At 51.8% G+C, this 23,158-nt stretch overlaps 1 protein-coding gene across 2 annotated transcripts in view; it reads left to right on the forward strand.

The window, feature by feature from the left end:
• PALMD (palmdelphin) overlaps positions 1-21,299 on the forward strand; it is a 37,603-nt gene extending 16,304 nt beyond the window's left edge. The window contains exons 3-8 of one of the 2 annotated variants that reach the window (XM_070395976.1): positions 3,132-3,259; positions 12,753-12,867; positions 13,026-13,059; positions 13,181-13,294; positions 15,393-16,472; positions 20,897-21,299. In XM_070395976.1, coding sequence (XP_070252077.1) covers positions 3,132-3,259; positions 12,753-12,867; positions 13,026-13,059; positions 13,181-13,294; positions 15,393-16,472; positions 20,897-20,940 — 1,515 coding nt within the window. In that variant the 3' untranslated portion in view covers positions 20,941-21,299. The remainder of the gene's footprint in view (positions 1-3,131; positions 3,260-12,752; positions 12,868-13,025; positions 13,060-13,180; positions 13,295-15,392; positions 16,473-20,896) is intronic. The other variant, XM_070395977.1, reaches the window with a different exon arrangement.
• Positions 21,300-23,158: the final 1,859 nt, after the last annotated feature.

The following is a 23,158-nucleotide window of genomic DNA, read 5'->3' on the forward strand; positions in this document are numbered from 1 at the left end:
GGCCGGGACAGTAACGATTTCTCAAGCACCTACTATGTGCCAGGCAAGCTGGACGCTCCCAAAGCTTCCAAAGAGTATAAAACGAAGTCCGGCCTGCGCCCTCACCGTGGAAGCTGCCACACAACCTGTGAGGCATTTGTGCCGCCATGAGACTGCCTGGGAGGCCGAGGGGGCGGGAGGACAGGGCATGTGGTGAGCAGGCTCATCTCCCAGCTCTGCGGAGAGGGCTGGCTGACCCAGCGGCCACCGGGCATCCCGCCAGAGCACAGCTCAGGAATGTGGGCGAGCATTTGAAAACCTATCCCGGAGAGGCGCACCCCGCCCAGAGCGTGCTGGCCTCAGCGCGACCAGTGTCCCTTTCACTGGCTTCTTCACCGCTTGTCCCCACGCCCGGGACACCCGCCCCACCTCGCTGACCGCGGGCCTGGTCAGTCCGCTCCAGCCACCACCCTAAGCGCCCGCAGGTGCACACACAGGAAGCGCACTCGTTTCAAAGAGCTTCGGGCACTCACTCCCAGCCCCTTCGGCTCCGGATGCTGCAAACACCCCGACCACGCGCTGGGCGGGCGGCTTTCCCGCGATGTTGTTAGCGTCCTGACAACCGGGCCTGGCCTGCGGGTCATCTTGCCAAGCTTCCTGGTCAGAGTCCCAAGCCACGGAGACACATAAAATACACCAAACCTAGAAGATGTCTCTTTTCTGGGAGTCCATCGAATTCATGGCTTGAAAAACAAATTGATTCCCAACATCTGTGCCATGATGTGTAGGATGTAGAAGTGCTTCGGGAAACCTTTCCCTAAATAACTGCCCAGCCCGACCGGCTGGCTCGGTGGCTGAGCATTGACCTATGAGCCAGGAGGTCACGGTCGGATTCCCGGTGGGGGCACATGTCCAGGTTTTGGGTTCCGTCCCCAGTAGGGGGTGTGCAGGAGGTAGCCCATCAATGGTTCTCTCTCATCACTGATGTTTCTATCGCTCTCACCCTCTCTCTTCCTCTCTGAAAAATATATATATTTTTTAAAAACTGCCCAAAATAACCAGAAAATATAAGCAAATATAATTCCTTACCTGCCGAAATGTCTGACTCCCACACCACTTACATTTCCACGTAGTTAATATGCCTTTGATTCTGAATGTCACTGTGAAATAGAGCCTATATGTTCATGAACCTCCTATGCTTAAGTCTAACTCGTGACATAAAGCAAAATAACTGTTTTTATTACTAGAATATGGCACCGCGTCACTCTGATTGCACATCCAAATGATAGGCTTTCCGTCACCTGCGACGCGCTCTCTGCCAGGGGAAATGGCGAGGTTGGGTGACGCACCACGTTTTATGCGGCTAAAAGGAAAATCCCTCTCATTCCCAGTCAGGCTGAGAGCCAAGAAGGCAGCCCCTCGCTGCCGTAATCACGCCACAAGGCTCGCTCTCCGTGGACCCCCAGCGTCACGGGCCAGCCCGTCCCAATGGCGGGGCAGTGACGGGGCCTCACGTGACTGGCACTCCCCGGCGAGGGGGCTGGGAAGGGCAGCGACGCCCTCTGACAGGGACCGCCTCTGCGTTCCTGGGCACCATCGTCCACCAAATAAAAGCAAATTAAAATCCAGGTGAATTCTTTAAAAATGTGGCACACTCAGGCCCACGGGGCATCTTGGGCTTCGGGAGATCGGCCCTGACCTGTGGGGATAACATGGACTGTGTCAGTGGGAAAACGTTTTCACAGGCAGCTCAGCGGCTATAATTAGAGGCTGAGGACGCTCTGGCTCGCTGGGCGCGTTGTCCACGTGCCCTTGAACTCTGAGAGGTCAACACGAACACCGTGACCTGGGAGGAGGGCGTCGCTCACCCCCGTGGTTTGCAAAGGGTGTTCCGTGCGTCCCGGCTCCCAGGCCGCCCACCGCACCCCCGGGGCAGGCCAGGCCCCCTCTATTCTGCAGTTAGCATTTCCCACCACGTTCACCGGTTATCAGTGCCATATTTTTCTTTTCTTTTTTTAAATATATTTTATTGATTTTTTACAGGGAGGAAGGGAGAGGGATAGAGAGTTAGAAACATCGATGAGCTGCCTCCTGCACACTCCCCACTGGGGATGTGCCCGCAACCAAGGTACATGCCCTTGGCCGGAATCGAACCCGGGACCCTTGAGTCCGCAGGCCGACGCTCTATCCACTGAGCCAAACCGGTTAGGGCAGTGCCATATTTCTCAACACTGTGAAAACGATTGCCTTCAAATAACCGTCCTTTGGTAACTATCCAGCACAACCTCATTTAAACTTTCTTTTAAAAATCCAGACACATTTCTATTCCCGCCGCAGTCACCCTAGCGCCCTTCGGGAAGAAACGAAAGTCCTTCTTCCTGGTTCTCGGTGCGGTGGAGAGAGACGTCCCAGGACATAAGGGAAAGGTCCCCTTCTCCTCTTCTCACCCTTTTGGACACAGTGGGTCCCAGTGGAATGTTATTGAGCGAATGATGGACAGCGGTGCTAGACATACAGAGACGCATTTTGCTTCGGGAAGAAAAGGGGGAACGCAAACTCTTTCAAAATACAATCCAGCCGTTGCTACGGGAGACGCGAACAGGATGCCGGAGAAAGCCTCTCCCACGGGCTTTCCCTCTCCTCGGGCTCAGGCTCGGGCTCAGGAATACAGTCCTTCCTGCAGGTTCGAGGGGATTTCCTTTCCTTACAGTGAAGCAGAAATCTCCTTTGTTTTGGTAAAGTGGACAACATTCCGACTCACCACCCTGGCTGGTCTGGCTGAGTGGATAGAGCATCGGCCTGTGGACTGAAGGGTCCTGGGTTCGATTCTGGTCAAGGGCATAGGCCCCAGCTGCAAGCCTGATCCCCAGCAGGGGGCGTACAGGAGGCAGCCGATCCATGATTCTCCCTCATCATTGATGTTTCTATCTCTCTCTCCCTCTCCTTTCCTCTCTGAATTCAATAAAAATAATTTTTTTTTTAAAAAAAGAAGGGTGCAAAGAAGGAAAAGGCCAGGTTTATTCAGGCAAGGGGTGAGAGAGGATACTTTCTCTTTGAAGTGTGCCCGTGTTGAAACTCCTAGATTTGAGAGGGGTCAGAGGTCGGGGGCTGTGGACTGGTTTAAGGAAACGTCTCTGTGTCCCCTGCCTCAGAAAAAGGCCCTGCGGGAGAGCTGGCTGCTGGACGGCGTCGGCGGCGGTGGGAAGGAGCAGGAGGAGCTGAGGCGGCAGAACCAGCAGGACCAGCGGCAGATCCAGGCCCTGGACCAGAGCATCCTCAGGTAGGGCCTCGCGGGCTCCCAGCCGCCTGTGTTCTGACTTAGTCCCCACGTGGCAGGTGGAAGAGCCATGCTCACGTCTGGGGACAACATCGGATCTTCCGTTTGAAATTTCTCATAGAAACTAGGGAAACACACCCGAAGGGAACCATGGGGATTGTGCTGTAGATGTCTCCTGCGCCCGCAACCAAGAGGGATTGGTCAAGTGCAGATCGGTGACTCCGCCGTGTGCTCATGCACAAGATGGTAGCACCGATATCCTTTAGGGCAGCGCTTCTCCACCTGTGGGTCGAGACCCCTTTGGGGTTCGATCGATCCTTTCACAGGGGTCGCCTAAGACCATCGGAAAACACATATGTAATTACATATGGTTTTTGTGATTAATCACTATGCTTTAATGATGTTCAATTTGTAACAATGAAAATACATCCTGCATATCAGATATTTACATGACGATTGATAACAGTAGCAACATTACAGTTATGAAGTAGCAACGAAAATAGTTTTATGGTTGGGGGTCACCACAACATGAGGAACTGTATTAAAGGGCCGCGGCATTAGGAAGGTTGAGAACCGCTGCTTTAGAGTGATTGGGCAGCTTACAAACACCGATGCGAAGCTAGAAGCACCTTCCTGGCGCATGGCAGGTGATCAAACAACAGGCCTTCGCAGCCCCAACCCCCGCCCGCCCCTGAGGACAGGGGCAGCTCTACAGGTGTGCTTCCGCTGTCCCCCCCCCCCACACCGCCCCAGGCCTCCCTGGACACACCCACTGTTGGGAGGAGAAGGCGTGTGGGAAGACCTCACAACATTGTCTCTGGTCTACTTCCCCGATGATTTGGGCACAGGCAGGGACCTCCCTTCCCCAGGCCCACCCCTGCCCATCACACGTGCTCAGTGCAGTTGGCAGCTTCTGATCTAACCAAGCTCTTCGATCGCCTGGGTTTAAAATGAGGTGAAGGGTGTGGGGAAAAATGGGAAAGCTCAAATATACGATAGGATTATCAGTGTTATCACAAAATAGAGACAGCACGGGAGAAAGAGAGAGGAGGAGGAGGGGGGGGGATGTATTTTCTAGCCACTTTAGACAGGGTGTCCCCAAAAAATATATACACACTTTAACAGCTGATAGCTCAATTAAAAAAATATATATATATATATATATATATATTTTATTGATTTCAGAGAGGAAGGGAGAGGGAGAGAGAGAGAAACGTCAATGATGAGAGAGACTCATTGATCCCCTGCCTCCTACATGCCTCACATTGGGGATCGAGCCCACAACCCGGGTATATGCCCTGATCAGGAATCGAACCCTGACCTCCTGGTTCATAAGTTGACGCTCAACCACTGAGCCATGGCAGCCAGGCCGGCTTCAATTTCAACAAGGAACTCCATGATGTAGAAATAGAAAGGTGAACGGATTTTGTTGCTGGTTATGGTTTAGCCAAATTTAAGTCATTCTCATTTGGCCCACGTTGAACCCCTACCTAAGGCTCCCATCGACCTGCACAGACAGTGTGCGCCTTAATGAGAGGATCGTCTCCTCACACCCCGCCAGCCACGTCCCACATCACACTGCGGCGACGTAGACAAGCCGCTCTGCTGCGATCACATGAGAGGGGAGAGAACAGGGAGGAAAGGGCCAAAAGGGAGAGCACGAAACACCCACCATTTGTTCCTTCTTAAATTCCCAGTTGCCTAGAAACACTCAAGAAATTAATCCTCGGCAATTACAGGAGTCAAACCACTCCCAGCATGCTTCTCGCTCTCCGTGTTTAACTCATTGGTTTACCAGATTTGCAGCAGTTCATCTGTTGTTGTTTTTAATTTCTCAGATATTCTGATCATTTTTAATTTAGGAGCTTTTTAAATTCAACAAAAGGAGCTAAGTAAATTCATTTTCCAGGAAAAAAGGAAGAAATCTATTCACCACCCCTCACCCCCCCCCCCCAAAATGCCTAATACATGCCTAGCACATAGCATGAACATGGACTACACAGCCTAATAAATGAATGGATGAAAAAATGGATGGTGAAGAGACAGAAGATGGACAGACAGATGGATGGATAGATGGATAGATGGATGGATGGATGGATGGATGGATAAATGGATGGATGTATGGATGGACTTAGAAAATATCGATGTGCGGGACCAGGTGAAGACTAGACAATGACTTGAACATTAATGAACTAAAAAGAAAAGTCTTGAAATTCTAAGCTTCTCAAAACACCTCTCTTTATACCCTTTAACTTTTCAAAGTGCTTTTGCATTCAAAACAGTGTAAGGAACTTGAAACATACATATGAGACCACCTGCCGAGGGGACACAGACCTTGGGCTCTGGATGTGACTAAGGAAGGAAGGAAGGAAGGGGTAGGGGGCGTTGGTTTCAGTGACCCATCCCCCAGGTCCTGGTCACAAAGAAAGAAAGGCAGCCCTGGTCGGCTTGGCTCAGTGGAGAGAGCATCGGCCTACAGACTGAAGGGTCCCAGGTTCAATTCCCGGTCAAGGGAATTACAGGCCCTGATCGGGGTGCGTGCAGGAGGCAACCAATCTATGTGTCTCTCTCACATCGATGTTTCTCTCTGCCTCTCCCCCTCCCTTCCACTCTCTCTAAAAATCAACGGAAAAATATCGTCAGGTGAGGATTAACAACATAAAAAGGAAGTGCGAGGGCAGAGACTCATGGTGAGGGAGGAAGGTGTGTGTGCCGGGGCGCAGGCTCACTCATTCCCCGGAGAGCTCCATCCCCCACTCAGACGACGGCCTCACAGCCTTGCAGTGCATCTCGTCCACCAGAGGCAGATGTGGCTCCGTCCTTTAGACCACCCACGACTAGCGGGTCCTTGTTGGGTATCTATGTTGCATGCAGCTAGCACATGGTCTTCAGAGAATGGGGTCCTGCTCTGGGTGTGCAGTGAGCACAGTGAACACTGGGGCGAAGCGAAATGCAGTGGCTGGGGAGCAAGAAGACAGGGCGGCTCTGTTACCCAGAGAGAAAAATGTGAGGGGTGACCAGGACAAAGCCGGCAATTGTGTCCAACAGAGAGTCAGCGCTACAGGCGTCATTGAATGGGTTGTGTCGTTTCATTGTGTGATTACAAGTAGTTTATTCACTGAAAATATTCTTCCCCGCCACTTAAAAACAAGGAAAGGAAAAGGCTTTCCAAATTGAAGGAGAAGAACATCTGTGGTTAGCTTGCCACGCCCTGGGCACCATCGCTGAAGGCCACTTGGGAAACTCCAGTCCCCTCCGCAGAGGGCAGCGTGAACTATGATTACACGTATTTAGGTCTTATTCAATGCCAGCACGTAGTACGTGGTTCCCAGCAGGACCTAATAAAAAATCGCACGCCCGGCCCAGCCGGCGTGGCTCAGTAGTTTAGCCTGAGGAATAGCGTTATCGCTCGGCCGGCGTGGCTCAGTGGCTGAGCATCGACCTATGAACCAGGAGGTCACGGTTAGATTCCCGGTCAGGGCACATGCCTGGGTTGCAGGCTGGATCCCCAGTAGGGGGTGTGCAGGAGGAGCCAATCCATGATTCTCTCTGATCATTGATGTTTTTCTCTCTCTCCCTCTTCCTCTCTGAGATCAATAAAAATATATTTAAAACACACACACACACACACACACACAGCCTCTGCCTGCCAATGCATTTGAGAGGCCCCCAACCACCCATCCTCCACGCCCACCTGCAGGGTGTGCGTTCACGGGAACCCATGTGAAACTGCCTGTGTAACCAGCACCGGGAAGTGCCCGGCTCCCTGCCAACCAGTTGGGTTCCTGCATTCTGACGGCCGAGGCAACCCTTCACGTACAAAATCCTGTTCTGACGGAGAGGCTTTTCTTGTCCCCTAAACGATTCTCTTGCGACATCGCCTGCCTGCCTGGCAGCCTCAGACCACGGTGGCGTCCCCTGCCCATCAGATAATGACTAACGTTTACAGCATTCTAGCTGGTGACGAGATTCCCCACGTTCCTCGAGCATCACTAGGAATTACTCAGCTTTTCCAGGCCTCCGCTCTGTCCCCAGTGCTCAGGGCCGACGCACACTGTTTCAATGTCACCGAGGGTTATCTGAAGCCGCCGCCGTGTGGGACTGCTGTTCTGCTCTTAAAGGTTCAGGATTAGACGCAGGAGATCTGGCTCGAGGCAGACTCTGCGCTTGCCCTTTGCCAAATGCCCTTCAGTCCCCTGGCCCGCTCCCCCGGGCTTGTGACTCTGCTCCCGTGAGTCCGCTCTTCCTTATTGTCACCGTCCACAGCCGTGGCAAGGCCTGGCTGTACGGACTCCCGCCCTCCCTCTGTGCAGAGAAGTGCCTTGTCTCTTCCGATAGACTTTCATTTCAGCTGGTGAGGACGTGTGCCTGCCACGTCGTAAGAGCTTATGAAACGTTTGTTAAATGTTTGATGAAATGTATTGGACCCGTCTTTAAAAAAATACAACAAAGCAGCCCACATTCTACTAGACTACAGTCTCAATTTTGTGGAGAAGGTGTAGCTTGACATTAGCCTTGGCCAAATGATCTCTAAAGATAAAATATCTTTACCGCCGACCCATTAGGAATCATCCGCCGCCCATCACGGGTGACCAACCCCCTTCGGTCAGGGTTGCCTGGCCCAAGCGTCCGCTCTGTGCACTGAAGGGCATCGGCGAGGCCAGGGCTGTACAGTTACAGCTTTGCCTCCCTCCCCCCACCCCTCGAGGACCGGAGGCATTCCGTATTAACTAGCTCATGACAATACAAAGCATCTCGGATTTGACGGATCATTCGGAAACATGTAAATTCTTTACCCACCAGAGCAAAGACTGGATTATCTTTTTTCCATTTTTACTGGCTAACTACCCCCAAATGCAAGACCTGCCTGAGCAATTCTGCAAACCAATGGGGCGGGGGGCGGGGGGGGTGGGGGGCGTGATGGGAAAGTTCATGAAATCGGTCACTGAGGTTCCTCCCCATAAGGTTATGGGAAAATGGCGTTGCAATGTTTGACGAGACGCCAGAATAGCAGCGGCCTGAACAAGACGAGGGAGGTTTGCTTCTGTCCCAGCCGGGAGTCATTCCAGGGGACTCGGGCGGCAAGTCACCTGATCCTGCCTGTTGTTACTCTGCTCCCCCGCCCCCATCCCCCAAGTGGTCCCCTGGTTGCGTGACCACTGTCAGCTCTCCACTGCCACCTCCGCATTCCAGCCTGGAAGGGGAAGATAAACGGAGGACAAACACCTCTATTTTAAGGATATGACCTGAAAATGGCAGAGGTCGCTTCTGCTACTGTCCTATTGGCCAGAATTTAGTCACATGGCACCATTTACTGCAAAGGGGGCTGGGAAATGTAGTCTGTGGCCGGGTAGCCAGAGAGTTCTCTTACTGAAAAAACAGGAGCAATGGGGGGTAGGGTATTAGCAGGTGGCCAAAACAGACTAGCACATTCCTTCATTTATCACACGGATCACATTTATTAATCAAGCACCATCCCATAACTATTATAACAATCCTGGCAATGTTGGGGCATATTTTAGTTTTCTGTCTAGAACAGGATTTTCAAGGACAGGGTGTTTCTGAAGCTATATTAGCATCCCCTTGTTCCAAAAGCATCAATATTAAAATTGAAGATCATAAGAGCATCATCCCCATAGGTCAAGGTTTCAGGTTGGATCCCCATCAGGGCATACAAACGAATGAACCAATGAATGCATCAATAAGTGCAACGACAAATTTTTTAAAATATATTTCTATTGATTTCAGAGAGGAAGGGAGAGGGAGAGAGAGACAGGGCTATCAATGATGAGAGAGAATCATGGATCGGCTGCCTCCTGTACACCCCCTACTGGGGATCGAGCCTGCAACCCAGGCATGTACCCTGACTGGGAATGAAACCATGACCTCCTGGTTTATAGGTCATGCTCAACCACTGAACCACGCCAGAACAACAGATTGATGTCTCTCTCTCAAATTGACTGATTGATGATTGATTGATTTTTTTAATTTTTAGTTGAAGATTGAATCTCCAGATGGACCTGGTAGGTTTTCTCTTTCCCTGGAGTTGTCTGAGCCGGCCCCTCCCCCCTAGCAGACGGGGAGGAGAAGGGACAGGGAGTCATTACTGAGGAACACCTTTTAGGTCACACCCTGTGCCCGAGGCTTGCAAACATGACCTCATCTACCTCCTCCAGAAAGCCCTCTGGGAAACTATGACCCCAAACCAGGGAGCTGAAGCTCAGCGGTTCCGTAACTCCCGCCGGGCGCCAGCTTTGCACCGGCTCCCTGTCTGTGTCCGTGGCCAGAGCTGGGGGCGGGGGGAAGCAAACCTTCACACAAAATCACAAAATCACAAAATATCCGCAAACACCAGCAGCTTCCCGGATCCTGTGGGGGAGAAAGGAATGCAGCTCCCTGGCCCAGAGGCAGGGTCAGGGTCAGGGGTCACACTGCTCAGCTCTCGGAGCTGAATTCAACACCTGCTGGAGGCCGCCTGCCTGAGAGCCTGTGAGTCCGGGACTCCGGCTCCGTTTGTCCAGCTCCGGCTGTGTGTGAGGGAGCGATAGGTGGGGTGTCATCTGAGCCTCTGACCGCCGGTCTCCAAAGTACCCGAGGAGTGGCCCAGCCTGGGTAACACCGCTGACTCGGGCCCCCCCACACAGCGCACCTGGCCACGGGGGGGCCCGTCTGGGTGGGGCCGTGGCTCCCGAGACACACAGGCTGCATCAGCCCTGCCCAAGGCTACGGCGAAACCCGCCATAGACTGCATCCCAGGCGCGGCCTCGGGGACACGCCAAGCTGCTCTGTTCCACTCGCACCGCATCAGCCGCTGCCCGTGTCACTCCTAAGCCTCCATCACTTTGGACAGCGTCGTGTCAGAGCAGAGAAACTCCTTGGCAGGGGCCTCGCCACCAGCGCCTCCCAGAACCAGGCTCGGCAGCCAGAGGGAAACGGCGAAGCCAGGCTTGACTCCTGGGCAGACGGACGGTCCACCCAACGGAGAACGGCTACCCCGGCAAACCCCTCAGGAAGGGCCCGACAGAAAGGCTGCTTCCACATGTGGCTGGGCCCCACCAGCATTTCCATCGTCTCTCTCTTCATTAGCATGAGAAGTCGGAAACCCTGTCCCACCGCTGCTGAGCGAGGAGAATGCCTCTGCCTAAGAACCCGTCTTACAGGTCTTGCTCCCACGGAGGCCGATGAGACAGGAGTTAGGAGCTCAGGCTCCGAAGGGAGAGTTGTAGGAGGGACCTGCTTCCCAATCCCGCCCTGCTTGGGCCGGGCCTCCCGGCCAGGGACCTTCCGAGGGGTCAGCTTGCTCATCTGTGCGATGGAACCATCGCAGGGCTCCGGGCTGGTGTCAGCCTGAGTCAGCACTCCCCCCGCCGCAGCTCCAACCGGGAAGGTGATACCTCCTAAGGATGGGTGAGGACCAAGCAGGCCAGGCCTGGCACAGTATGACGCTCATACATGTGACACGTGGTTCTAGTGGCTGACAGGCGGTGCTGTGACATGGGACATGCGCTGCTGAATTTGTTTTCTCCTGAGTTCCAGTCTGTCTGGCCCTCATGGCAGCCTGTCGGTTGTGTTAGCTCTTGCTTGACTCCACTGACAATGGGGAGAGAGAAATGAACCCTGAGCAGCAGAAAAACCACCTTCTGAAATGACCCCTTCTTGGCGCATCCAGCGTTATGTTCTGTCCTTTTTCGAAGATAAAAAACTGCCGCTGTAATGGGACTGGGGACACTGTCTCGTGATGAGTAAGGGAGGCCGTTACCAGGCCATGGCACGAAATGGAAGCTGCCTGCTCTCCCCAGGGGACTCTCGAAAATCACCCTCCTTCCCCAGCAAATGGCCACGGAGAAGGTGGACTGCCGCATGGACAGCATCCCAAGTCCTCTCAGATCCTCTGTTATCTAAACTGGCACCTGCCCCTGCCCACCACCTCTCAGGAGCTGGGAGGGGCTCACTCGTCCATCGGCCCCGCCTCACAGCCCAGGAGGCACCAGGAGGCCAGTTCTCTGTCCCCACCGCCTGGTTCTCGCAGCCTGAGTCACTCAGCACTCCCCCCGCCGCAGCTCCAACCGGGAAGGTGATACCTCCTAAGGATGGGGATGCGGCAATTACGGAAACTCTAACCCATCTCGGAGAGAGAAGCAGAGAAGGTTAGGGAGCCGTCGCACCTCCCCCAAAAGGCCCCAGGTACAAACAATTTTAGTTTTCAGTATGGAGGGTGTCCCCCCAAAATGTCTACACATGCTCTGAATAATTCTAAAGGCAGTGCTTATTAAAATACATCTCACTTTCAGAATTGATCTATCAGCTGTTAAAGTGTGTGTACCCTGTATATACAGGGTATACACATATACATACATATACCTAAAACTAAAATCTTTTAAATATGTACACACATATGAATATGTATGTGTGCATATGCATGTATACACATACTTTGAATAATTACAAGGATGTATATAGATACATATGTGTGTACATATACATGCAAATATCCTATATAATAAAAGGTAATATGCAAATTGACCCTAACGGCGGAACGACCAGGAACGACCAGTTGCTGTGATGCACACTTACCACCAAGGGGCAGATGCTCAATGCAGGAGCTGCCCCCTGGTGGTCAGTGCACTTCCACAGGGGGAGCTCCACTCAGCTGTAAGCACAGCCGCAGTGGCGGGAGCCTCTCCTGCCTCCTCCACAGCGCTAAGGATGTCTGACTGCAGCTTAGGCCCAATCCCCCGGGGAGCGAACCTAAGCTGGCAGGTGGACATCCCCTGAGGGCTCCTGGGCTGCCAGACTGTGCAGGCCGGGCTGAAGGACCCTGCCCCCTCCCAAACAAGTGCATGAATTTTCATGCACTAGTGTGTGTGTGTGTGTGTGTATACACACACACACACACACATTTGCCTTCCTCACTTCACCACAGCACAGCTCTCAGGAAACTGAAATCAGAACCAAGGATCATGCCCAGGGTTGGACTACAAAGGGTCCTTCCCTGTTAAATAGCTATGATTCTTGAATCGAGCTTAATAATTATAATGTTCTAAAGTGTTGACTGGCTAGAAAAAAAAATTGCTATGATTTTTTCCAAATCATTTATGTGGAGATGTGGGTAGGAAACATCGTCGAACTGCACATGCACCGTTCCTTCTGTTCAACTTTAAACTTAAGATTCTTTGTCCAAGAAATTCCTCGGTTTCGCTGGGAAGTAACATTAGTCATTGCAATGAAGACCCTGGGGCAAGGGCCAACCACTTCACCCAAGAATTCCTTTTGCCCAGAACACAAGGTAGCCTGGCACTGAGCCCTGTTCAACCAAACCGGGTGTCGGGTGCCTCCCATGGGCCCAAGGTGCTGTGTGGTGGGAGCTGCGTTCTCAGACGGTGCCTGGATACTTGAATGCCATGGCCCCAGGAGAGGGGGTACCGGGGGAGATACACTTGAGAGCGACGCATTTGTCCTGCCGCAGCAATAAAACTTATCTCTCTTTTGTTGTCAGGCTTGAAAAAGAGATCCAAGACCTGGAAAGGGCGGAGCTGCAGATCTCGACTCACGAGGAGGCGATTTTAAAGAAACTGAAATCCGTGGAGAGAACCACGGAAGACATAATAAGGGTGAGCGCCTGGATGAAGCCTAAAACCCAGATTCTCCCCCCCCCCCCCCCCCCCAAGCGGGTCCACGAGAGCGGACCATTCTTCAGCACATACCCACACTCGGAAGCTATCTTGTCAACTGTATTAACCTTAAAGAATTCTTTTTTTCTCTCTTACAGTCTGTGAAGGTGGAAAAGGAAGGAACGCCAGGAGGTACGTTTCTGAGCATTCTCATCTATGTCTCGTTCAGCTGTGTTTTGACAAGCCCACTGACACTGTTTCCATGACCGTCCATATCCTCCAGCTGTATTTTGAATTGATATTAATTTTGCAGAGTCGATTGAAGACATCTATGCTAATATCCCCGACCTTCCAAAATCCTACGTCCCTTCCCGATTAAGGAAGGAAAGAAATGATGGACTAGAAGACGATGAGCAAAATAGAAAAGGTACACGAGGGATCTGCCTGCAGAGGCAGCTCGCGCCTTCAGAGCTTTGCAAGATCACGTTAGCCACTTGCTCTGCCATCTACGCGCCCAGCTTATTCAATGGTCCGTTTCACAGGCTCCCGTGAGGTCTGGGGTCACCTGCACAGGTAGGGGTATCCGGCCGGGTGTTCCGTCCAGGCGCTCCATTCCCTAGCAACGAGGTGAGGACGGAGGAGAGGAAGGCCAACGGGAACAAGCAGCTCTTGAAAGCAAAGCTCCTTTCTCGAAAGCGTCTCTCCCACCAGATCCCACCCCGTAGACATGCTCTTGAGTCACTAAGATTCTCCATCAAAATAGAAACACCCCCTTCAGCAGGCCAATTGTGGTTTACTCCCATGGAGGGGGCGTGGCTTCCATAAAACAATGCTTCAAAGCCGCCGGGGAAATAAAGTTCTTTAGGGGGAAGCTTTGCATTTTAGACCAGAAAGGGAAGCGTTCTACGGGCAGGTAGCAGCCATGCGCTCATTCATTCAGCAACCATTTAGCGACCACTCACTGCATGCCCAGCTCCGTCCTCGCACGAAGAACACAGTAGTGAACAGCGCAGCAAGAGCCCGGCCTCGGTGGCTCCGTGGTTGGCCGTTGACCTATGAACCAGGAGGTCATGGTTCCGTTCCCGGTCAGGGCACATGCAGAGGGTGTGCAGGAGGCAGCTGAGCAACGGTTCTCTCTCATCATCGATGCTCCTATCTCTCTCCCCCTCTCCCTTCCTCTCTGAAATCAATAAAGACATATTTAAAAATAAATAAATAAAGCAGCGAGAGCCGCTGCCCTCGTGGAGCTGACATTGTAAGGGAGAAAACAGACAGACATTAGGTAAATAATAAACTATCCCGAATCAGGGCGTGAGGGTCCTGAAGAGACGGATGAAGCAGAGACGGGAGGGGTGGGGATAAGGGCCCTGCCATTGTTGTCATCGGGGAGCCGAGGCCGGGAGCCGAGGCCGGGAGCCGGGGGCGATGAACGAGACAGGAAGGCAGTGGCTTCAGAAGGAAGGTGGGGACCAGCCACTGCCATGGTGCCCACCGTCCTATTAGCTACCTGACACCAGTTAAAACGGCAGCCACGGGACCTCAGCTCCCCCATCAGCAGGCTCGCTCCAGTCCAAGGTTGCAGGACCGCTGGCCACTCTATTTTTAGCCCTTTCTCCACTTGAACGTGGGAGTGAAAATGAGAAGCAGCGTCCTGCCAGAGGCGAGGCCTGTGACCCCAGCCCCCTCCCTCTTCACGGCCAGATGGACAGTGACTCGAGCTCCCCTGGCGAGGGCGTCAGGAGTCCTCTATGGTCTCCCGTGGCTGCGAGGTCCCTGAGCAGCAAGGGGGTGGGGGGCGGGGGCACCTAACCCGACGCGGGACCGAGCGAGGCCTCTGCCTCCGGAACGCAATGCAGGACACTTCTCCCAGCTCAGGAGGTCTGCGTCCTCCCAGTGAGTCATGCCAAAGAACATAAATCCATCTCGTTGGGTCTATTCCTTAGAAAGAACATAGCTTTGGGTGCCCAGTGAAAAGCCTGACTATCTGAAACCTCCTGCTTCTCTCCTCCAATCCTTCCCACTTTTCGCTGATGTCACCCATCCTGACCTAAACTCCATCTCACCAGGCTTGGTCACTGTGTAGTTGACAAATAAAATCAGAAATGCACAAACTAGACCAGCCATGGGCAAACTACAGCCCGCGGGCCGGATCCAGCCCGTTTGAAATGAATAAAACTAAAAAAAAAAAAAGACCGTACCCTTTTATGTAATGATGTTTACTTTGCATTTATATTAGTTCACACAAACACTCCATCCATGCTTTTGTTCCGGCCCTCCGGTCCAGTTTAAGAACCCATTGTGGCCCTCAAGTCAAAAAGTTTGCCCACCCCTGGTCTAGACCATCAGAAGGGACCTTCATGTGTGTGCGTATGTGTGTGTGTGTGTGTGTACACATGTGTGTGTACGTGTGTGTATGTGCGTGCGCGTGTGTGTGTGTGTGTGTGTGTGTGTAAGCCATGAGAAAGCAGGCTCGTGTACGAGAGGAAGTGGGAACTGAATCGGAGATGGGCTTTGTCTCCCCCCAGCGCTGTATGCCATGGAAATCAAGGTGGAGAAAGACCTGAAGACGGGCGAGAGCACGGTGCTGTCCTCCATCCCGCTGCCGTCGGAGGACTTCACGGGCGAGGGGGTGAAAGTGTACGACGACGGGCGCAAGTCGGTGTACGAAGTCAGCTCCGACCACCCGGCCGCGCTCAACGGCACGGACAGCCTGGGGCCCGTGGAGGTGGAGGACCTCCTGAGGCAGGCGTCCGAGAGGAGCTCCCGGTGCCCGACCGAGTACCACGAGCCCGTCTACGCCAACCCCTTCTGCAGGCCCGCCACCCCGCAGAGGGAGAGAGCAGCCCCCGGGCCCACCCCCCAGGAAAGGAGCCAGAGGCAAGCGAACGGACTGGGGAGCGACAGGAACCACTCCGTCCACCACGTGGACAACGGGCTGTCGGGGGAGAGGGGCGACCGCTGGCATCCCGACAGCCCCCCTCGGCCGACCCCTCACCCGCGCCGATGGGTGATTCCACAAGCAGAGAGGCTGCCGGCCGCTTGGGAAGGAGCGGATGGGACAGACGGGCCTCCGGACAAGCAGGCGCCCTCCCCCAAGGCCGGGCCGGGCCCCAGAGGAGGGCTCGTTGGGAGGTCTGAGCGCCAGGGCCCTTCTCCCACGTGGCAGGGGGCCGAGGAAGACGTGCACTACAACATCATGCACTCCCTGCCCTCTGACATGGACGGCGCGGAGCCTGTGACCATGATCTTCATGGGGTACCAGCAGGCAGAAGACGATGCGGAGGAGCGCGGGGTCCTGACGGGCTATGACGGCGTCATCCACGCGGAGCTGGTTGTCATCGATGAGGAGGAGGGCGAGGGAGAGGCTGGGAAACCTGCCCCCCAGCCCAGGGCGCCCCACGGTCAGGCGCCCCAGCCGGCCAGGCCGACACCTCTCCCCAGGAAGAGAGCGGAGGTCAAGCCCCCGGAGCACGCACGCCACCCTTCTCCCCACAGACACTCCATGTCGCTGAGAGAGCAGGAAGAACGCCTGGGCAGCCCCGTCCACCCGCCTCCGCACGCCGCTCCGACGGCCGGGGACGGCACGGAGGACCCGTCGCTCACAGGTAATACACAGGGCAAGGCCTGCCGCTGCTGTGTGGTCATGTGACAGCCTGGTCCTCGGGTCATTAACAAACCCTCTTGCTTTCCGCCTTTCGGACTATCCCACAGACTAACACACACTAAGACTGATCATTAACCCTGATTTCATTGTCACCCAGCGTGAGTCAGTCCATTCAAAAGATAAGGAGAAACGGTGTTTTTTTTTAAATGGTCGCCTTATTTGGGTATTGCATTGGCTGACATTGATAACTTGAAATGCGCCTCTGTCAGGGTGTGTGGTCCTGTGTGTGAAGGTATTTAGATCACTAATAAGTTAGCTCATTGATGTCAGATCTTTTCGCTCCAGAAGCCGATGCCAGCTACTTTTGTGTGCCTCTGTGATTTTAACTTTCTACATAAGCTAACAAATGGCCTTATTTTTGCAAGAAAGAACAAGAAACAAATTTTATTTTTAGTGTGATATTTTATCACTTTGCTATACCTTCTTCCTACTTTTCATAGTTTTATTAACTTTACTTCCTTAATTTTTCTATATTTTAAAGTAGAATATCACTTTATCGATCGGACATTATCTACATTTGATTTTGCATAGCCTTCCCTAACTCAGCTCATTTATTTTTACCATTTTCTATATCTTTGCACTTCTCGTTCCCTGTACAGTTCTATGGCTGCCTATCTCTCTTAGCATTGAGTGGAAAACCACATTCTTTTTCTACAAAAGCGACAGCTCTTCAAGTTTAGATTCCTTGGTAGCACTTGACTAGGGTTCTCTACTCACCATTTATAAATACTAAACAAGAATCTGACAAAGTCAATGATAAAAGCTGCACTTGCCTTGCTAAAGACGTAGACAACATACCCAGGCATATCGTAAGGGACATATATAAAGGGGCAGCCATTTCAAATGTCTCTAATAGAAGACTTCTCATTAAAAAGCAATAACTATCGCCCCGGCCTGTTTGGCTCAGTAGATAGAGCAGTGGCCTGCGGACCGGGTTTGATTCCGGACAAGGGCACGTACCTTGGTTGCAGGCTTCTCCCCAGCTTGGGCCCTGGTCGGAGCACATGCAGGAGGCAACCAATCGATGTGTCTCTCTCACATGGGTGTATCTGTCTCTCCCTCTCTCTTCCACTCTCTCTAAAAATCAATGGGAAAATGACTTCAGGTGAGGATTTTTTAAAAAAAAGCAATAATTATTGAGTCCCAACTAGTCTAGTAAGCAGAGCCTGACCGTTCTACAGGAGTTTGCTAGTGCCTGGACCATTCTTCTTCCTCTGCACCTGATAAACCCAGCCTTGGTTTGCCAAACACACAGTGAAATGGGTCTCTTCCCATCTGTGACGTAGTTCAATGAGGCTCACCAGCTGCACACTTACTCATCTGAAGCATTTCTAATCTCCTGGCGACTGGACACCTCCATTATCTTCCTAAACCCTGAACTCGATTCCACAAGCACCAAGCGCTGCATGGTGTGTCCCCCACGATGGAGACCTGCTATCAGAACGTTCCTTTCCCTTTCGAGAATGGGCTTTGTCTGCTGAGCAAACTTTCCATCTTGAATTCATTTTTAAAACCACGTGGCAGACTTGGGATCGGGGAGCATGCCGTGTATGGCCGGGAGCTGTGACATGACCCACCCCGAAACCTCCCACTTTTTTGTTCGGACGTTAACGCCTCCTGAACGCGCCGACCCTCTCCCCTACCGTGTCCACGCCCTGACCTCAAGGAAAAGCCAGGAAGTGACTCATGCTTCCAGACACTCCTGGCACTGAACTAACTCGGGAAAACAGGAAGCGCCCTCCAGACCGAGGAACAATGCAAAGCCCGCGCCATGGGGCGGAGCATCTCACAAACAGGAGCTCCGAATGTGGCTCGCAGAGCTGCTCTGCTTTGAGTGGCTCTTTTCAATAAGCACATCCCATCGACGCACGCCTCCGGGAGCCTCTGTGGGCATAGAATTCACAGCCCCTGCTTCACAAGCACCGAGTCGGTTGAACTTCGCCACCGCCTCCCTAACATGCCACGGTTGGTGTTTGAGAATTCACTTCAGTCAACCCCTTAACTTAGGGAATAGGTCCCCGTCTAGATAGCGATATTTCTGGAAGGGATCATAGTTAGGAATTGTTCTTCTCTTCGTGTTAGTGTTGTCATGAGAGCCTGAGCGAACAGCGATTGTGAACGTGGAAAAGAGCCGGGAGGAGGAAGAGAGATGGGAAAAGGTGGAGGCTGGAGATCCTAGAGACAATATTTTTCAGCCAAAACTTTGAGCAGCATACGACACGACAAGAACATGTCAGCACAGTCTGCTGGTGTACACATAACAGAGTCGTGGTTTAAGACAGCGGTCGCCATCCGGTGGCCCGTGGACCACGGGTGATCCGTGAGGTCTGAAAGGCTGGCGACCGCTGGTCTAAGATACAGTTCAGTGCCAGACTTCCCACCAGCAAGGGGCCCCAGCAAGCGCTTACTGGTCAATACTCTCCCCACCAGCTGGACGGCTGGCTCTCTTTGGCATCCTCACCAACTTGGACTTGGACTTCTCCTGGCTCTGTTCTCCCCTTAGAGATGTCAGTGACGTTTCAGGATGAGGAGGTGGGGGGATTCACAGGCTGCCAGTGCCCATGTGGCCAACCTGTGGCCACCATTAGGAGCCCAGGGGTCCTGAGAGTAAGGGGCAAGCTCTCTCCCACCAGGTTCAACCAGCCAACGCCATGAGCCTGCATCGCTGTGGGGAGGGGAGGCAGAGAGCAGAGAAGAGCAGAAAGGAGAGCTGAGAGCCCGGGTTGATGAGCTGGGCACCTCAGGGCCTTCCCACTGCCCACGCGCCCTGGCCCCACACATCTACCTACTTGACACTCACGCTACCTATTGCCACAGGAGTAGAGAAAGGAATTAGCACACTCTAACGATCGAGAATTCTTTTCCCCATTAAGGACTAGGAGAGTGAGAAATGGGACTGAATCACCCCACTCCTGAGCCCTCACACAGCTACATGTCCTTTAAGAATTTCACTGGATGTCATGTATGCTGTGTTCGCTCTACTCATTTTTCCAACCTTTACAGAAAAAGTTCCTTCTAGTCCTGAGTCTGCTTCTGCCCCAGGTTAGCAGTGGCTTGTTATTCCTACTACCCTTTTGTGCTACTAAAATAATGCTCACATTGTTGGACAAAACCCTCCCCATGAACCTGGCCCTGCTTCCCTTTGGGGATGGGCAAGAGAGAGGGCCACAAAGCCACAAGGAGAAACGACAAAGCCTGTTCCACCTCCAGCTCCCTCCTGCTGCGAGAGGAGAGGACTAATGGAAGAGTTCTCAGGTGGCCCCTCCCAACTTCTCCCAGCAATAGAGACCGCCTTCTTGGTCTGATCCCAAATTCAAGGGACTGTTCTTGACCCCGCCCACTAGAAATGGCCATTCCCCTTCAGGCTTCCGGGGAAATACTACTCTTTTGTTTCATTTAGATGCAACCATTTCATGAGTGAAGTGACAACAAAAACGCTCATGGTTTTGTTACAGTATTGGATCCTATGTGTGAACAAGAGCTTCTTGGGGGTGTCGTCATTCATGTCATTTGTTAATGACAACTAATCATAGATGGCTGAGAAATGAGAGCGCATATCTTCCCTTTTCTATTTTTTTTTTCATTAAATAACATTTTGCAATCAGTTATCTAGCTCTGTCCCACATGACTGTCATGACCAGTGCCTTGCCAGCCTTTCTCAACTTTCAGAAAATGATGTGGAGCAGCTGTACGCTGAGCCCTGACTCTGGAGGGTGTGGTACCAGAACATCAGACGCGTCTTATGAATTCTAACTCGACGTTTTTAAAAATGGTCTCTTCCTCCAGTACATCATTAGTGGTGGGATATGCTCAGAAATGTGTATTTGGCATTTGAAAGATGTTTTATGATTACTCCAACTTTCATTACTGGTTCACGTGGTTTCATTAGAAAAAACTTTGCTTTTGTCACTCTCTATCCAAGAATGGAGCCCCTTGGTATAGTCAAGTTTGATGAATTAAAAGATAATGTAACCATGAAATAGAGTTTGAGTCGATGCCTTATTTTAGTTGTGCATAGCTCCGGAATATGCACAAAACACAGTCGTTGACCTCGATGGAATTTATCGATAGCCAACAGTGAGGCTGTGCGCTAACCCTATATTGACTCCACTTTTGCCTTGCTTGCTCTACTGATTTTCCTAATCTTTATAGTAACAGGCTCCTTCTAGTTCTGACCCTGCTTCTACCCTGAGTTAATCATAGCTTATTATTTCTACTATCTTTTTGTGCTACTAAAACAATGCTCACATTGTTGGACAAAATCATCTGAGGTATGTTTCAGACTTTCCTGCATTCTATGAAATGGTCATTTAGAGTAGACATTAAGATTTCTGTTTATAACTATTTTTTTTCTTTAATTTGCAGCTTTAAGGATAAGAATGGCAAAGCTGGGGAAAAAAGTTATCTGAGAGGTGTACCATCTACATAAACATACTTTGGAGAAGAAACTACGAAATGTTTGCCACTTTCTCTCCTGGATACTGTGTTTCTTTCTTTTTCTTTTCGATCCAAAAAAAAATTATGATTATATCCATATTAAGCCATGTGAGTAAGCAGTAGCCATTATTTGTAAAATATATATATAAATATATATATATATATATATATTGCAAAAAAGCTGGGAGAACGAACACTCAGCTTTTCCAGTTACTTGACATGATTCAGTGGGGGTGAAAACCAGAATATTTTTATTGTCTTGATACCAAAGCATTTCTAAAAACAGCTTGTTAAATTTAAGAATAAAGTTATTTAAAATAGCCTGACTCTATTCTATTAACTGATGTTGTAATTTTGTGAATACAAATGAAAGATCATCGGGAGCCACTATCCCTTGTCACAGAAAGATTCATCTTTAACTCTGACACATGAAGGGGCCTTCCCAACCCACCAAGGCAGTAAGACAACCACATCCTCCCGCTGAGGCCCAAGTCGGCTGGCTAGGGAGAGACTTCAGCCCTTGGCACACGTCCAACAGGTGTGTGCGATGGTTATCCTCACATTTGGGGACGGGACTGGGATTATGTTGCTAGTGTACATGACTTTACAGACGATAACTGGCATCACCCTTTCTGTCATTCAGTTCAATGTGAGCCCCCTGGTTCAATGACTGGGTATGACCCAAGGCTGGTCGATGGAGGACTTCCCCTATTCTCAGAGGACACAAAGCTGGTCTTAGGCTTGACCGATGGTGGTGAACAAGACAGAATCCTGTTATCAACATGCAGTAAGAATGTGTGCAGCATGCATTCCTAAGGATTCTTGCCGGGACGTGAACTCTTAATTTGAAGCATAGGCTGATGCCAGTTCTCTCCTACTCCACCCAACACCCTCACATCCACACACACGCATCCTCCCCGGATCACGCCCTCGCCTGGCACCCATGTGCTGTGGGTCTTCCAGTGAATTTCCCTGCTGAGACGATGAGACCCAACCTCAGTCGCTGGTGTGGGGCACCAGGAGGTAGCAGCAGCAGACCCAACAGACCAGCATCACCCTGAGAGGCATCAGCCTCAGACGAGTTCTTTGTAAAAACCCAGCTGGTCTCTAGGAGGAAAGAGCTCCTCTGCTGTCTGGAATGTTCTAGAAAATCTGGAGATTCGAATTTCAGAGACACTTTCATGCAAACACCCCAACCCCGGGTCCCAGGGTCCCATTCCTTCCCCCTCTTCCCTAACCTTAGCCATAACCCTGACCCACACTCTGGCCCCCACACACTTTTGGGAGAAGTCGGAGGTTGGAATGCAATCTTTCCTTTTTCTCTCTTTCCTTCCAGGATGTGCGCTGTCATTTTTGCTTCCAAGGGTTCCACTATGACTTGCATAAGCCTCCCTTCAGGTTTTCCTGCGCGACATGTCCCCCTGCGTCCGGAGTCAGTAAGGGTATCAAATTCAGGGATTTCCTAGTCGTTAGATCGGAGCCTCCTCTCCTTCTGAGAGAATACCACGCAGGTTGTCATTCAACAGGTCCCTGGGGTTCAACTGTTTTCCAAAAGTTTTTCTTTCTTCTCTTCAAAGAGATCATTTCTATTGATCGATCTACCTTCAAATCCACTGGCTCCTTATTCTCTGCTGTCTCCATTCTGGTATTAATTCTATCCAGTGAATTTTTTCAAATACTTCTTTCAGCTCCTCAATTCTATATGGTCCTGTTGCATTGTTTCCATGTCTGTGCATCTTTTCTTAAAAATTATTTTTATTGATTTCAGAGAGGAAAGGAGAAGGAGGGAGGGAGAGAGAGAAACATCAATGATGAGAGAGAACCATTGATTGACTCCCCCACCCCCCCCGCCCCGCCCCCACATGACCCCACCCTGGGGATCTAAGCCCACAACCGGGCATGTGCCCTGACCAGGAATCGGATCATGACCTCCGAGTTCATAGGTCGATGCTCAACCACTGAGCCACACTGGCCGGGTTCTGTGTATCTTTTAATTTGCAGCAGGCACGTAGCCCAGACTGCCAGAGCGGCGGGCAAACAGGCGCTGGGCTCCCCTCTCTGATGTCTTCCTTCCCAGGACGCCCCCTCCCTGTCCTGACAGCGGCAGGCGGCCTGTCCCGCAGTCCGTGCCGAGACCACAGTGCCCTGCCACCCAGCACCACAGGGCTCACTGCAGCTGCTCTGAAGCCA

The sequence above is a fragment of the Myotis yumanensis genome, unplaced genomic scaffold (genome assembly GCF_028538775.1).
Source record: "Myotis yumanensis isolate MYYU_CA2020_CCGP unplaced genomic scaffold, mMyoYum1.0.hap1 SCAF_17, whole genome shotgun sequence".
In the NCBI taxonomy this organism is placed as follows: Eukaryota; Metazoa; Chordata; class Mammalia; order Chiroptera; family Vespertilionidae; genus Myotis; species Myotis yumanensis.